Source organism: Bombina bombina, chromosome 6, assembly GCF_027579735.1.
Source record: "Bombina bombina isolate aBomBom1 chromosome 6, aBomBom1.pri, whole genome shotgun sequence".
NCBI lineage: Eukaryota > Metazoa > Chordata > Amphibia > Anura > Bombinatoridae > Bombina > Bombina bombina.
In genome coordinates, this window is record NC_069504.1 from 328931938 (window position 1) to 328949059 (window position 17122).

A 17122-nucleotide genomic window follows, 5' to 3' on the forward strand; every position below is an offset into this window, starting at 1 on the left:
TTTTAAGGCATTATAAATTGCTCTTAACTCTAGGATGTTTATGGGAAGAGAAGACTCCTCTCGAGTCTAAAGACCCTGAGCCTTTAAAGAATCCCAAACAGCTCCCCAGCTTGACAGGCTGGCATCCGTGGTCACAATCATCCAGGAAGGTCTCAGGAAGTATGTACCCTGAGACAGATGGTCCCTCAAAATCCACCAAGACAGAGAGTCTCTTGTTAGAGGATCCAGAGCTATCCTCTGCAATAGGTCTGAGTGGACTCCGTTCCATTGTCTGAGCATACAAAACTGTAGGGGTCTCAGATGGAACCAAGCAAACGGAATGATGTCCATGGAAGCAACCATCAGAATGATTACTTCCATACACTGAGTCACAGGTGGACGGGAAGAGGACTGAAGAGAAAGGCAAGAAGCCAAAAGTTTGGATTTTCTGACCTCCGTCAGAAAAATCTTCATGGACAGAGAATCTATAATCGCTCCTAAGAAACACACCCTGGTGTCTGGCACCAGGGAACTCTTCTACAGATCACTTTCGACTTTCGACCCGTGGGAACGTAGAATAGACAACATCTCTGTATGAGATTTTGCTAACTGAGAAGATGGTGCCTGAACCATGATATTGTCCAGATAAGGCACCACCGCTATTCCCTGAAATCTGACCAGCACCAAAAGGGCCCCTAGGACCTTTGTAAAGATTTGAGGAACCGTGGCAAGGCCAAAAGGGAGAGCAGCAAACTTGAAATGTTTGTGCAGAAAGACAAACCGAAGGAATTGGTGATGTTCCCTGTTAATGAGAACAAGACGATACGCATTATTCAGATCTATGATAGACATGAACTGACCTATCTGTTGAGACACTTAAGGTCCAAAATGGGTCGGAAAGTCCCCTCCTTCTTGGGAACCACAAAGTTTGAACAGAATCCTTGACCCTGTTCCTCTATGGAAACTGGAACAAACAGTTCCAGAGAAGATAGGGCCATTATGCAGTTTAAGAAGGCCTAACTCTATACCTGGATTGCAGATAACTTTGACAGGATAATCTGCCCCTGGGAAGACAAGACTTGAATCCTATTATGTATCCCTGAGATACTACCTCCATGGCCCAAGGATCTGGGACATTGCGGATCCAAGCCTGTCGAAAAAGGAAAGGCCTGCCCCCCACTTGATCCAAGACTGGAACAGGGGCGACCCCTTCATGCCGATATAGAATCAGCGGAAAGCTTCTAGGATTGTTTCCCCTTATTACAAGGCTGACTGGACCTTCATGAGGGCCTGGATTGCTCCAGCTTGGAAGAGAAAGAGGAAAACTTTTGTCCTTTGAAGTTACGAAAGGAACGAAAATTAGAATTATGACGACCCTTAGGTCTATTGTTCTTGTCCTGAGGCAGAAAAGATCCCTTTCCACCAGAAATTTCAGAAACTATTTCAGCCAGACCAGGACCAAATAAAGTCTTGCCCTTAAAGGGTAAAGACAGAAACTTGGATTTAGATGTCACATCAGCAGACCAAGATTTTAACCACAGAGCTCTAAAAAGGCTAGAAATCTTGGATCCTAGTCTGACAACTTGCATGCTGGCATCACAGAAAAAAGTACTAGTCAGCTTTAGAGCCTTGATCCTATCCTGTTCTCTTCTATAGTAGTCTATTCTGAAATCAGGTCGGACAATACATCACACCAATAAGATGCTGCCCCTGCAACCGTAGCAATACATGCAACAGGTTCTTTGGGGTCTAAGCAACAGTAAAGTTGGAGTTTTCCAAAGTAGCAGGGACCTCTTTCAAAATTAGCCGGAGGTGTTCAAGCTTAAATCTAAAATTAACCTCCTCAGTATCTGCAGTACTAGCCATTACAGACTGACTCAGAAGCCACTGAGGAATCATTGTCAGCAGATAATTGAGAGAGACTAACGCCGAATGACTGGGGATTATCGGTAAGGGAAGTGACACTTAACAGCTCTGCTGGGGTGCTCTTTGCCTCCTCCTGCTGGCCAGGAGTTGAATTCCCACAAGTAATTGGAATGAAATCGTGGACTGGAAAAAAATAAAATGTATGGTGCCTTTAATAAAAAAAATAATATGAGCATCTTTCATTTTTGGAATAATAACTGCAAGAAGCAGTCTTTAGGGGTAGCGCTGCGGAATCTGTTGGCGCTCTACAAATACCTGATAATAATAACAATAATAGTGTGCGGATGTGGGGTGTTAGAAAAAAAAAATGGCACTGAAAAGTGTATAAACATTCATATACTGTTACATATATATTTACTTTTTGCTGCCCATCGCTTTGCGACTTACCCTCTTCGCTGCACTAGGTTATCTGCAAATGTCGCACTCACGTAATCGCAATTCTGCACTCCACTCGTAATCTCGCCCTAAAAGTGTCAATATAGCTATTGAGCAAACATACCCAGTATGCACATCATGACTAAATGCAAATGGAATTCAGATTTCTTAGCAGTGATCATGATGGATTCAGATTGCAATAGGTTCCTTTTGAACTCACAAATGTGCAATTCCATTTGAAATGTCGGTTTATAATAACGCCTGTGCCAATAGTGACAATCGCTACAGTGCGAGTGTGACATTAATGAATGAACACTAGAGCTCTCTGCAGAATTATATTTTGCCAAGTGGTGATTGCAGGTGGACAGGTTCTCTGCTTGGGAACATGTCTGCCTGCAGCTTGATAACTTTTTATGTTAGAGATGCTATTATCAGTCTAGGTATAATGGTTAAAATGAAAAGAGGTCATCCTGCCTCCAGAGTCGTGTATTACCAGTGGCATATTTAGGTTTTGTGAAATATGATATGCCTAGAACCAGATATAAGATTCTCACTGTTAGTCTACACAAAGAAGCATATTGCTTTTATGAGGTAAAAAACACTGAAAAAATGCCATGGTTGATACAGTGCCATTGGTACTAAGGTTATTACGGTTTCTCATGATTTTATTATTGTCAGGATTGTGGTTAGGAAGAAAGCTTGCTTTAGAGGGTTTGTGAAGCCATCAGCTGTAGGTCACTCCAGTCCTCCACTGTAGAGATGGGAAGTTCGGATCAGTCTCCCTCCCGGTGTTGTATTAAATCAGTCTCCCTGTGGAGAACTGTCTCCCCTGCTGCTCGGCTATTTCCCTCCTTGTAGAACTGCCCATCACTCCTTGCAGAACTGCCTGCATCACTCCTTACAGAACCACCCACCTAGTATTCCTACTGAGCGCGTTCCACCGGATTCAGTATCCCCCATTGGAGTCTGTATCCCTGTCTCTCCCGGGTCTCCCTTCACTTGCTTTCAGCTCCAAACCCCTCCGCTGTATCGCAATCTAAAGCTAAGCTAATGCAAGGAGAGATGCGGCTACAAAATAACCAAGCGGCACGGGAGACTTCTCCACGGGGAGACTGATTACAACACCGCCCTATCAAAATCGATATTTATTTTTTTTGCCGCCCCCCCCCCCCAAAATTTGCGGCCCTAGGCATGGGTCTTGTTGGCCTATGCCTTAATACGCCCCTGGTATTATGTATTGTCACCACTGTTTGATTCATTATGCAGAGCCACCACTGATTTGCTATATTGTGCAGAGCCACCACATTATGTCATGCAGAAATGAACTATTAGAGCTCTTACAATTATACTAAATCTTATTAACACTCAAGAATTTGATGTGATAACGGAACTCGATTTTATCTATCATTAAAGATAAACAAGGTTATCTTATAGCTGCGTAAAACTTTACTAGAACATTTTATTAAGAAGCGGTAATGACACAGTAGATAATTTTGTGGGGGTGGGGGGGGAAATTCCTAGAACCGACCCTAGATAGATGATAGACAGACAGAAAAACATAATACTTATGAAAATAAATATGAAGTTTATTCCATATTTACTGAGCTGCGTATGAGTACTATACTAAAGGCCAGATTAAAAGTGGAGCGCAAAATATCGCTTTTGCTAAAATGATATTTGCGCTCCACTTTATAATACCAGCTCACCCAAATCTGCTCTGGTATTACGAGTAAGGTGCAATGTGAACACGACCGTTGCGTTCGAATTGCACTGAAGCATTGCGCTCCCGACAGCGCTCTTATATAGGCTACAAAGGGAGCCTCATTCTCATGCGTCATGGCATAAGAACTAGCGCAGCGAAGAGGGCAAGTAGCATAGTGATGGGCAGCAAATGTAAATATATATGTATATGATTTTAGACATATATATATATATATATACACACACATATGCATACAGTATCTCACAAAAGTGAGTACAAGGTCTCAGGTGTGAATGGGGAGCAAGTGTGTTAAATTTGGTGTTATTGCTCACACTCTCTCATACTGGTCACTGGAAGTTCAACATGGCAACAAGATCTAAAAAACAGAATTTATGCTTACCTCATAAATTACTTTCTCCAACGGTGTGTCCGGTCCACGGCGTCATCCATTAGTTGTGGGAAATGTTCTCCCCCACAGGGAAAGGCAAGGAGAGCACACAGCAAGAGCTGTCCATATAGCTCCCCCTCTGGCTCCGCCCCCCCAGTCATTCGACCGACGGTTAGGAGAAAAAGGAGAAACTATAGGGTGCCGTGGTGACTGTAGTGTATAAAGAAAAAATTTTCAACCTGATTTAAAAAAAAAAAAACCAGAGCGGGCCGTGGACCGGACACACCGTTGGAGAAAGTAATCAGGTAAGCATGAATTCTGTTTTCTCCAACATTGGTGTGTCCGGTCCACGGCGTCATCCATTACTTGTGGGAACCAATACCAAAGCTTTAGGACACGGATGAAGGGAGGGAGCAAATCAGGTTACCTAAACAGAAGGCACCACGGCTTGCAAAACCTTTCTCCCAAAAACAGCCTCCGAAGAAGCAAAAATATCAAATTTGTAGAATTTGGCAAAAGTGTGCAGAGAAGACCAAGTCGCTGCCTTACATATCTGGTCAACAGAAGCCTCGTTCTTATAGGCCCATGTGGAAGCCACAGCCCTAGTAGAGTGAGCTGTGATACGGTCAGGAGGCTGCCGTCCGGCAGTCTCATAAGACAAGCGGATAATGCTTTTCAGCCAGAAAGAGAGAGAGGTAGCAGTAGCTTTTTGACCTCTCCTCTTACCAGAGTAAACGACAAACAAGGATGAGGTTTGTCTAAAATCTTTTGTTGCTTCTAAATAGAACTTTAAAGAACGAACAACATCTAAATTTTGTAATAAACGTTCCTTCTTTGAAACTGGATTCGGACACAAAGAAGGAACAACTATTTCCTGGTTGATGTTCTTGTTGGAAACAACTTTTGGAAGAAAACCAGGCTTAGTACGCAAAACAACCTTATCTGAATGGAACACCAGATAGGGTGGATCACACTGCAAAGCAGATAATTCAGAAACTCTTCTAGCAGAAGAAATAGCAACCAAAAACAGAACTTTCCAAGATAGTATCTTAATATCTATGGAATGTAAAGGTTCAAACGGAACCCCTTGAAGAACTGAAAGAACTAAATTTAGACTCCAAGGAGGAGTCATGGGTCTGTAAACAGGCTTGATTATAACCAAAGCCTGAACAAAAGCTTGTACATCTGGCAAAGCTGCCAGTCGTTTGTGCAACAAGACGGATAATGCAGAAATCTGTCCTTTTAGAGAACTAGCTGGCAATCCTTTATCCAAACCTTCTTGGAGAAAGGAGAGAATCTTTGGAATTTTAATCTTACTCCAGGAGAATCCTTTGGATTCACACCAACAGATATATTTTTTCCATATTTTATGGTAAATCTTTCTAGTCACAGGTTTTCTGGCTTGGACCAGAGTATCAATCACAGAATTTGAAAACCCACGCTTGGATAAAATCAAGCGTTCAATTTCCAAGCAGTCAGCTGCAGAGAAACTAGATTGGGATGTTCGAATGGACCTTGTACTAGAAGGTCCTGTCTCAAAGGTAGCTTCCATGGTGGAGCCGATGACATATTCACCAGGTCTGCATACCAAGTCCTGCGTGGCCACGCAGGAGCTATCAGAATCACCGAGGCCTTCTCCTGTTTGATCCTGGCTATGAGCCTGGGGAGGAGAGGAAACGGTGGAAACACATATGCTAGGTTGAACGACCAAGGCGCCTGTTCCCCCCTGATGATTGATGTACGCAACAGTCGTTATGTTGTCCGACTGAAATCTTATGAACCTGGCTTCCGCTAGCTGAGGCCAAGCCAGGAGCGCATTGAATATAGCTCTTAGTTCCAAAATGTTTATCGGGAGAAGCGACCCTTCCCGCGACCATAGGCCCTGAGCTTTCAGAGAGTCCCAGACCGCGCCCCACCCCAAGAGGCTGGCATCGGTCGTGACGATGACCCACTCCGGTCTGCGGAAACTCATTCCCTGAGACAGGTGATCCTGGGTCAACCACCAGAGAAGTGAGTCCCTGGTTACCTGGTCTACTTGAATTTGGGGAGACAAGTCTGTATAGTCCCCATTCCACTGATTGAGCATGCACAGCTGTAATGGTCTTAGATGAATTCGAGCAAAAGGAACCACATCCATTGCTGCGACCATTAGTCCTATTACTTCCATGTTGAGGAATAGAGTGAAGAACTCGACAAGCTTTTAGAAGTTTTGTCTTTCTGACGTCTGTGAGAAAGATCTTCATTTCCACAGAATCTATTATTGTTCCCAGAAAAGGAACCCTTGTGGACGGTGACAGTGAACTTTTTTCTATGTTCACTTTCCACCCGTGAGATCTGAGAAAAGCCAACACAATGTCTGTATGAGCCCTCGCTTTGGAAAGAGACGACGCTTGGATTAGGATGTCGTCTAGATAAGGTGCTACAGCAATGCCCCTCGGTCTTAGGACCGCTAGAAGGGACCCTAGCACCTTTGTGAAAATTCTGGGAGCGGTGGCTAAACCGAATGGAAGAGCCACAAACTGGTAATGTTTGTCCAGAAAGGCCTACCTCAGGAACTGATGATGAGATTTGTGGATTGGAATATGCAGATACGCATCCTTTAGATCCACGGTAGTCAAAAATTGACCCTGCTGGATTGTTGGTAAGATTGTCCGAATGGTTTCCATCTTGAAGGATGGAACTCTGAGGAACTTGTTTAATATCTTTAAATCCAGAATTGGCCTGAAAGTTCCCTCTTTTTTGGGAACCACAAACAGGTTTGAGTAAAACCCTAGACCTTGTTACCCGGAGGGGACTGGGTTTATCACTCCCATCTTTGATAGGTCTCTTACACAATGTAAGAATGCCTGTTTCTTTATCTGGTATGAAGATAAGCGAGACAGGTGGAACCTTCCCTTTGGAGGAAGTCCCTTGAATTCTAACAGGTATCCCTTGGAAACTATCTCTAGTGCCCAGGGATCCAGAACATCTCTTGCCCAAGCCTGAGCGAAGAGAGATAGTCTGCCCCCTACCAGATCCGGTCCCGGATCGGGGGCTACCCCTTCATGCTGTCTTGGTAGCAGCAGCAGGTTTCTTGGTTTGTTTACCCTTGTTCCAGCCTTGCATGGGCTTCCAAGCGGGTTTGGGCTGGGCCGCGTTACCTTCTTGTCTAGCGGCAGTGGAGTTATTAGCCGGTCCGTTCCTGAAATTGCGAAAGGAACGAAAATTAGACTTTTTCTTAGCCTTAAAAGGCCTATCCTGTGGGAGGGCATGGCCCTTACCCCCAGTGATGTCTGAAATAATTTCCTTCAATTCCGGCCCAAAAAGGGTCTTACCCTTGAAAGGAATATTCAGTAACTTAGTCTTGGACGACACATCTGCCGACCCGGATTTTAGCCAAAGCGCCCTCCGCGCTACTATAGCAAAACCTGAGTTTTTCGCCGCCAATTTCGTTATTTGAAAGGCGGCATCCAATATAAAGGAATTAGCTAACTTTAATGCGTGAATTCTGTCCATGACTTCTTCATAGGAAGTCTCTTTCTGGAGCGACCTTTCTAGTTCTTCGAACCAAAAGGACGCAGCTGAAGTGACAGTAATAACACACGTAGCTGGTTGAAGGATGAACCCTTGCTGAACAAAAATCTTTTTAAGCAATCCTTCCAATTTTTTATCCATAGGATCTTTGAAAGCGCAGCTGTCCTCTATAGGAATAGTTGTGCGCTTCGCTAGTGTTGAAACAGCTCCCTCAACCTTCGGGACCGTTTGCCATGCGTCTCTAGGGTCTACTATGGGAAACATTTTCTTAAATATAGGAGGTGGGGCAAAGGGTACACCTGGCTTCTCCCACTCCTTTTCCACTATGTTCGCTACCCTCTTAGGTATTGGAAAAGCGTCGTTGTGCACTGGGACCTCTAAAAATTTGTCCAATTTGCACAACTTCTCTGGTACTACCATGGAATCACAGTCATCCAGAGTAGCAAAGCTGGTGTAGACACAGAAGGAGAGGATGTAGAGCTATCCCCACTACCTTCATTAGATAAATCATCTTGGGTAACATTATGAAAAATAACAGAGCTGTCCTGATTTTGTTTGGACGCTACGGCGCAATTATCACAAACACTCGAAGGGGGAACCACATTTGTCTCTATACACACAGAACATAGGTTATCTGATGGAACAGACATGTTAAACAGATTTAGGCAGGCAAACAATGCAATAAAAACGATTTTAAACAAAAACGTTACTGTCTCTTTAAATAATAAAATGACACATTTATTTCTGAATGTTCAAAAAACTATGAAGGCAATATCCGATTTTTCTGAAATTTGGACCCCAGTGTCTTAATGCTTAGAAAGTATTGCACAGCAAATATGGAGACTCTAGCTCTTAAAACAAGCAAACCGGAGCTAATTGTTGGATTTAACCGTTTTTACACACCACAATCCCAGCTACAGCCTTGCTGCAGCTTTTTACCTTCCTTAGGGGTCACCATTCACAGAAAAAAGCCTTTTGGAGTCACTTTCTGAACCACAGGACCCTCTCACATGAATCTGCATGCACTGCCTTGAAATTCAACTGCACAGCTGAAGTGCCAAAATGAGGCTTCCTCCCTCAGCACACTAGAGTGAAGGGGCCTTCCTGACTAAATGTAGGTGTCTAAAACAAGCCAGATCAATAAAAAACGTTCCCAAGTGTATGTGAGCTTATAAAATATTTCAAATGGTATAATATTGTAATAAAAACCAATCGATTTAGCCCCTAACAGTGTCTACCAGCATAAAAAACAAAAAGGGGAAGCCTGTTATCTTTTTTGCTGAGGTGAAAGAAAAATGGCTTACCGTTTCCCCTGAGGGGAAAAATGACTGTCATCTAGCATTAGCCTGTTATTAGAAGGAGACTAGTCATACCTGAAGCAGATGAGTCTGCAAACTGTTACCCCCAACTGAAGTTCTCTTGTTTCAACAGTCCTGCGTGGTAACAGTAATGGATTTTAGTTACTTGTGCTAAAATCATAGCCCTCTTAAACAGAAATCTTCATCACTTCTCTGTTATAGAGTAAAAAGTACAAGCCAGCACTATTTTAAAATAACAAACTCTTGATAGAAGAATAAAAAACTACAACTAACACCACAAACTCCTTGCCATCCCCGTGGTAGATGCTACTTGTTCAGAGCGGCAAGGAGAATGACTGGGGGGCGGAGCCAGAGGGGGAGCTATATGGACAGCTCTTGCTGTGTGCTCTCCTTGCCTTTCCCTGTGGGGGAGAACATTTCCCACAAGTAATGGATGACGCTGTGGACCGGACACACCAATGTTGGAGAAAAAGAATTGTTGTTCTACATAAAGATGGCCTAGGCTATAAGAAGATTGCCAATACCCTGAAACTGAGCTGCAGCACAGTGGGCAAGACCATACAGCGGTTTCACAGGACAGGTTACACTCAGAACAGGCCTCGCCATGGTCGACCAAAGAAGTTGAGTGCACATGCTCAGCGTCATATCCAGAGGTTGTCTTTGGGAAACAGACGTATGAGTGCTGCCAGCATTGCTGCAGAGTTTGAAGGGGTGGGGGTCAGCCTATCAGTGCTCAGACCATATGCCGCACACTGCATCAAATTGGTCTGCATGGCTGTCGTCCCAGAAGGAAGCCTCCTCTAAAGATGATGTACAAGAAAGCCTGCAAACCGTTTGCTGAAGACAAGCAGACTAAGGACATGGATTACTGGAACCATGTCCTGTGGTCCGATGAGACCAAGATAAACTTATTTAGTTCAGATGGTGTCAAGCGTGTGTGGCGGCAACCAGGTGAGGAGTACAAAGACAAACCAACAGCGTTCTAAAGTTTTTTTCAGGCTTCAGACAGAGCATACAATTTAAAGCAACTTTCCAGTTTACTATTATTATCAGATTTGCATCATTCTCTGTATCTTTTGTTGAAGAAGCATCAGTGCACTACTGGGAGCTAGCTGAACACATCAGGTGAGACAATCACAAGAGCCAGCCACCAATCAGCAGCTAGCTCCCAGTAATGCATTGCTGCTCCTGAGCCTACGTAGGTATGCTTTTCAACAGAGGATGCCAAGAAAACAAAGCAAATTAGATAATAAAAGTAAATTGGAAAGTTGTTTAAAATTGTATGTTCTATCTGATCAATGAAACTTTAATTTTGACTTAACTGACTCTTTAATGAATCAGGGACATAAAACTCAGACTTCATTCAAACAAGGTAAGCAGCACTGACTTAAATTGCATACATAGCATCACCATCAACAGCTCTCTGAATTGGCACAGTGTTCGATTGATGGTGCTCAAGGCATATGTAAATATGCTTCCTGCACAGTAAAAGATATCACTAAAACAGCAATAACTTTTGCTAGAAGCATGTTCTATAATACGTGTGTAATGCAAGAATAATTCTATTTAAAACAGAATTGCATTAATTTCATAGTTAATTAAAAAATAAATAACACTCAGTTATCACTCACAACCTTCTATAACGGATACAACTTAAGATTAGATTCTATAAACTGATGATTCTGTAGTATTAGGTAATAAATACAGATGTGCAAATCTTTACCTTCCACGGCTAATTCTAGAAGTGATGATTGTTTAAGAAGCTTACATAGGTCACTCTGGGGAATCGCTCCCCGCTCCGCTTTATTGCCTCCACCTGATAAAAACAAGATAGAAAGGTGAAGAGAGGAAGAAAGAGAAAAGGTTAGATTTTTAATATTATTTATAATCTTGCTGATGTGATTAGAAATATTGTGGTGCATTACAAAATATTTTAATCTGCTTAAGTATTATACACACAAATCTTATAATCACCATTTTTATTACGAAAATCTTGACCTTCAAACTCTGTTTAATGAAGATTAAAGGCTGGATTAATTATTATAAAATTTAAATTAAAAAGAAAAAAAAGAGAGTTACGGCCTGCAAATTAATTAGGTATTCTCCATAAAACAAAATCCAATAGCTTTTTGCTACACAAAATTAATGTGTGATTTAGACATTCATTGTAATGCATCTTCAAAGCGTTTATAAAGAAGTATTTTAATCCCTTTACTGAGCCATTTCACCCCATCCCTGTGGTAGAACTGTTTTTAGTTGTTTGTCTCTGTTTACGAAAATTGTTAAAAATCAGGACCGCTGTAGTTCATTCATAATATGCTTGATTTACTTTGTTTTTAATATTTAGACACACACACACATATATATATATATATATATATATATATATATATATATATATATATATATATATATATATTTATTTTATAATATCTTATTCATTTTTAAAAAGGCACAAGATTAGTTTACAGGCTAAAGTAATATCACAATTCTCAACTTATATCAACTGTAATAATAATTACAGTGATTTATTAATGTGCATTTAGCCCTGTTGGGATCCTTCACTGCAAATGAAAAATTCAATATATCTATTTGGACAGCAGTCTGTCTCTATCACCACCTCTTTTGTCCAGTTTAGGTTGCTTTGTTATATTCTAGGTAAAATGATTCACTGTTTGACCCTTACAAACCATACTTTTTATGAAAATAACATAATGCGGGAAAGCACATTAAATATTACAATATTTCAATTACATTTGTCTGTTGTTTTTTATGGTGTAAATGGTAAATAGCAACATAGGGCCAGATTATAAGTGGAGCGCAAAATATTGCTTTAGCTAAAGTGATAATTGCGCTCCAATTTGTAATACAAGCGCACGCTAATGTGCATTACAAGTTAACAGATATGCAAACAAGTTCGGATTGCTGGTAAATATTGCACTCACAAGAGCGTGCTTCCAGAGGCTCCAATGGGAGCCTCTTTCTGATGTCATCACAGACAGCATCAGAACCTCGCATAGCGAAGAGGTACGTAGCGCAGCAGTTAGTAAATATATATGATGTGTTAATAAATAAGCATATACATATATCTTTATATTTACTGGGAACACACAGTTCCCATAGACTGCAATGTAAGCAGGGATAGGCAAGGTGTCCGTACACGGACACTGGTGTCCGTGACTAGCCCTTGCAGTGTCCGCCACAACCTTAGTATACTTTTTGTTTCTGATTAAATAATAGGAATTTAAAAAAAAAAATATGTAGTGTGAATAAAGTTAGTGGCTTGTTATATTGGGTGATAAGTTATGAAATAAATAAAGAAGCCTGAGTAAAATACTGGATGTGTATCTGCATCGGTATAATAACACCCATCTGTATTCAAAGACACAGTAGTGACACTGGCACATGCGCATAGTCAGACAAGGGCTGGTTATAGGGTCAGTGGTATCTGCATCAGTTTAATAACACCCAGCGCCATATAATGACACAGTAGTGACATTGGCATATGGGTATAACAAGAAGAGGGGTGGTTATAGGATCAGTGGTATCTGCATCGGTATAACACCCAGCACTAAATAATGACACAGTAGTGACACTGGAACATGGGTATAGCCAGAGGAGGGCTGGTTATAGGATCAGTGGTATCTGCATCAGTATAATAACACCCAGCACTATATAATGACACAGTAGTGACACTGGCACATGGGTATAGCCAGAGGAGGGCTGGTTATAGGGTCAGTGGTATCTGCATCAGTATAATAACACCCAGCGCTATATAATGACACAGTAGTGACACTGGCACATGGTTATAACAAGAGGAGGGCTGGTTATAGGATCAGTGGTATCTGCATCAGTATAATAACACCCAGCACTATATAACGACACAGTATTGACACTGGCTCATGGGTATAGTCCGAAGAGGGCTGGTTATAGGGTCAGTGGTATCTGCATCAGTATAATAACACCTAGCACTATATAATGACACAGTAGTGACACTGGCACATGGTTATAGCAAGAGGAGGGCTGGTTATAGGATCAGTGGTATCTGCATCAGTATAATAACACCCAGCACTAAATAATGACACAGTAGTGACACTGGAACATGGTTATAGCAAGAGGAGGGTTGGTTATAGGATCAGTGGTCTTTGCATCAGTATAATAACACCAGGCACTATAAAATAATGTTTTTAATTTCAAATGTACCTTGGTGTCCTTCACTAAGGTCTGTACTGTGGAAAATGTCCGCCACAGCCTTTGTCTGTGCCTATCACTGAATGTAAGGGCATTTTTAGTGCCATTTTTTTTCTAACACCCAACTCACACCAACTTTAGCCACAAAATATTGCCTATTGCCCCCTATTTTGAGGGCATTTGGGGCACTTTTAGAAAATTAACCAGAGTGCTAATTTGTAATCTAGCCCATAATGTTCTAACATCAGTTCACCCTCTCAAAGCACCAACATTTGGGATATTAAATCTATCTTGTTCAATAATAAATATAAATATAATTTTGCACGATCTTAAAGAAAATAACCAAGTCCAAAACATCTAACCATAAAAATATTTGATACATTTTAAAAAAGCTTTCATTCTATTGGCTGATTTAAATTTGAAGATTCAAATCGGCCAATAGGAATGCAAGGGTACCCCTGTATAAAAGGGGTACCTCGCATTCACTATTCAGTGTGCGGCTGGAGACCATATGAAGAGGACATCCGTGTTGAAGCTTGCAATAGGAGGATCGACATAGCCGCCGCCATCAGTGGGGTGAAGAAGATGGACCACTGCCTGGATGAAGATGGACCCCCGTCTGGATGAAGAAGATGGAGCGCCACCATCATCATCATCATCATTGGTGAGTACCTTTATGGGGTTAGTGTTAGTTTTTTTTGGGGGGTGGAGGATTTTTTTTATAGATTAGGTTTTTTGTTTATTTTATTTGGGCAGCAAAAATGCTGAATGCCATTTTAAGAGCAATGCCAATCCAAATGCTATTTTAAGGGCAATGCCAATCCAAATGCTATTTTAAGGGCAATGGGTAATTTAGTTTTTTTTAGTTAGGTTTTTTTAATTTATAGGGGTGGGGGGGTTGTATTATTAGAGGGGTTGGGGGTGTTTATAAAAAGCTGATCGCTTTAGTGCAATGCCCTACAAAAGGCCCTTTTAAGGGCTATTGGTAGTTTATTTTTAGAATAGGGTTTTCTTTTTTTGGTGAGTGATTATTTTTTTGGGGGGGTATTAGAATAGGATTACATTTTAATATTTTTTGGGGGTCATTACTTTTTTATTTTCTGTAATGCTAATTTTTTTTCTGTAATCTTAAGGTTTTTTTTATTTTTCGGTAATGTAAGGTTTTTTTATTTTTCGTTAATGTTAGGGGTTTTTAAATTTTTTAATAATGTTAGGTTTTTATTTATTTTTAGAGGTAAATTTTTTTTTTAGGTAGTTAGGATTTTTTTGTAAATTTAGGGGTATTTTAATTTGGGTTAAGTTGGGTTATGGGCTTTAGATGTTAGTTAATTACTTTTTGTTGTGGGGGATGGTGATTTAGGGGTTAATAGTTTATTTAGGTATTTTGCGATGTGGGAGCATGGCAGTTTATGGGTTAATAGTTTATTTAGGTACTTTGCGTTGTGGGGGTTGGCGGTTTAGAGGTTAATAGTTTATTTTTGTACTTTGCAATGTGAGGGAATTGCAGTTTAGGGGTTAATAGTTTATTTAGGTACTTTGCGATGTTGGGGTGGCGGTTTAGGGGTTAATAGTTTATTTAGGTATTTTGCGATGTGGGGGGATGGCAGTTTAGGGGTTAATAGTTTATTTAGGTACTTTGCGATGTGGGGGTTGGTGGTTTAGGCGTTATTAGGCTAGGGGCTTATGGTAAGGTGTTACTTTTTTTTTTCATTTTTATTTCTCCATTGATTTCTATGGGGAATGTGAAAATGCAATGTAGTTTGTGCGAGAAGGGTGTTAGTTTTTTTTAAACTTTTCTGTCTCCATTGATTTCTATGCTTTCTATGGGGGAATACATACACGCGCACGCGAAAACTAAAGGGATGTGTGCAAATAACTAAGACGATATAACATCTAATGTTGATCATTAAAATTAAAATTATATATATATATATATATATATATATAATTAAATGAATACTACTATATTAATGATTAATACAAAATTAAAATAAGTGTATATAAGTGGTGTGTAGTTACCTTTAATATTATATGTGTTTAGGTTATAAAACAACCTATTATATGGTGCTATCGTATGATGTGAATGTATAATATATATATATATATATATATATATATATATATATATATATATATAATTTTAATTTTCAATGATCAACATTAGATGTTATATTGTCTTAGTTATTTGCACACATCCCTTATTGGTCAATATATTTGTTTCATAGTCTTTCATATTATTTTTTCATATTATCACATCACTAGGTCTCACGCACATCTCTATTTATATTCCCTTTCCAGCACATATCCAACATAGATTAATACATCCCTTGTTCATATTATTGTTTTGGAATTACACTATTCACGTCCACATGACACGTTACTAATGACACCTTTTTTTTTTCTCGCCTATCCTACACATTGGATTGGCAGCAAGTCGTTTGGTCGAGGACATAGACCAGTCGAGACATGCTCAGCCCCTCATCGAGACACGTGATCCCCCACCCCTGGATTCGTTACTCATGACATTTTTTAATACACGCCCATTTCACATGTTACATTAGACCAATCATATAGGCCCATAGGAGTAACCTAGCACAAAAACATAAGAGAGATAAATAGCGGAGAGGTAGATCTCCGATTTACATCTACTAGTTTAACATAACATTGGTCACAATAGTGATAGCAAAATAGACCTCTGTAGACATATTAACCCTGTTTTTTTATTTATATCATTGGGAACACATCACAGCAAATTTGGCACCAATAGTAAAAACTAGTGCGTTTGTAATGTACACATTATAGATTACAGATTTCCTTCAAATGAGAGAATAAACAAATGGGTAATTTGGTATTTTGTTACAGTTTAACATTTTTCAAATACGATGTGTTGATATAAATTACTTTGTTGTAACACTCTGATTAATTAATCTGTAACAAATGCAGCAAAGTGGGTGTGAGCTGATGCCACATTCTGATAGGTAGATAGTCCTTTTAAAAGACTGTGCTTGTTAGTAGGAGATATATGCCTGAGGAAACAGAGTGTTATATCTGAGAAACGCGTTGCAATTGTCTTAAGGAGAATTGTACCCCCCTGGTTTTAGAATTGTTTTATTCTGTTTTAATTAACTAACTTTTTATACTGCAAGCACAAATCTGTTTGAGAGGAGTGAGTCTGCCAGACTATATATTATCATTGGAGCAGTGAGCTGGGACACTGAGAGATCCCAGTCTGTGTCATTCAGCACATTGGTGCTGCCACAATTGTGAGTACAACGATATCTATTCATCTATCTGCTTGGTACACCAGTGTTATACTAGGAGGAGCCCGCTGTTTGTTTCTCCACACAGATTGTCTATCATCCGATTTTGAAAAAGAGATGCAGCCCTGAGAAACTACCTTATTTCCATCTAGATGAGGAGATTCTTCATTGGGTTTTCATGACCCAGAATTGATCTAGGACACCTTTAAGGAACTAGCATTGCCATTTACATTATTATTAAACTGGACTTCAGTTAACTTGATACATTTTTTATTATATATATATATATATATATATATATATATATATATATATATATATATATATACACACACACACACACACACACATTTATTTATATATATAAAAAAATAACACAGAGAAAACCCTGCACTCACTAGCAAGCTCTCAGCTAAGATTAAAAGCAAAAATGGAAAGGTTAGTTACGCATCTGGCCAAATTGGACAAG

General features: G+C 40.2%; 1 protein-coding gene across 1 annotated transcript in view; it reads right to left on the bottom strand.

Moving 5' to 3' along the window:
* CFAP54 (cilia and flagella associated protein 54) overlaps nt 1-17122 on the bottom strand; it is a 901430-nt gene that overhangs the window by 790262 nt on the left and 94046 nt on the right. Inside the window, exon 10 of the mRNA XM_053719246.1 lies at nt 10926-11018. Within this exon, the coding sequence (XP_053575221.1) occupies nt 10926-11018 (93 nt within the window). The remainder of the gene's footprint in view (nt 1-10925; nt 11019-17122) is intronic.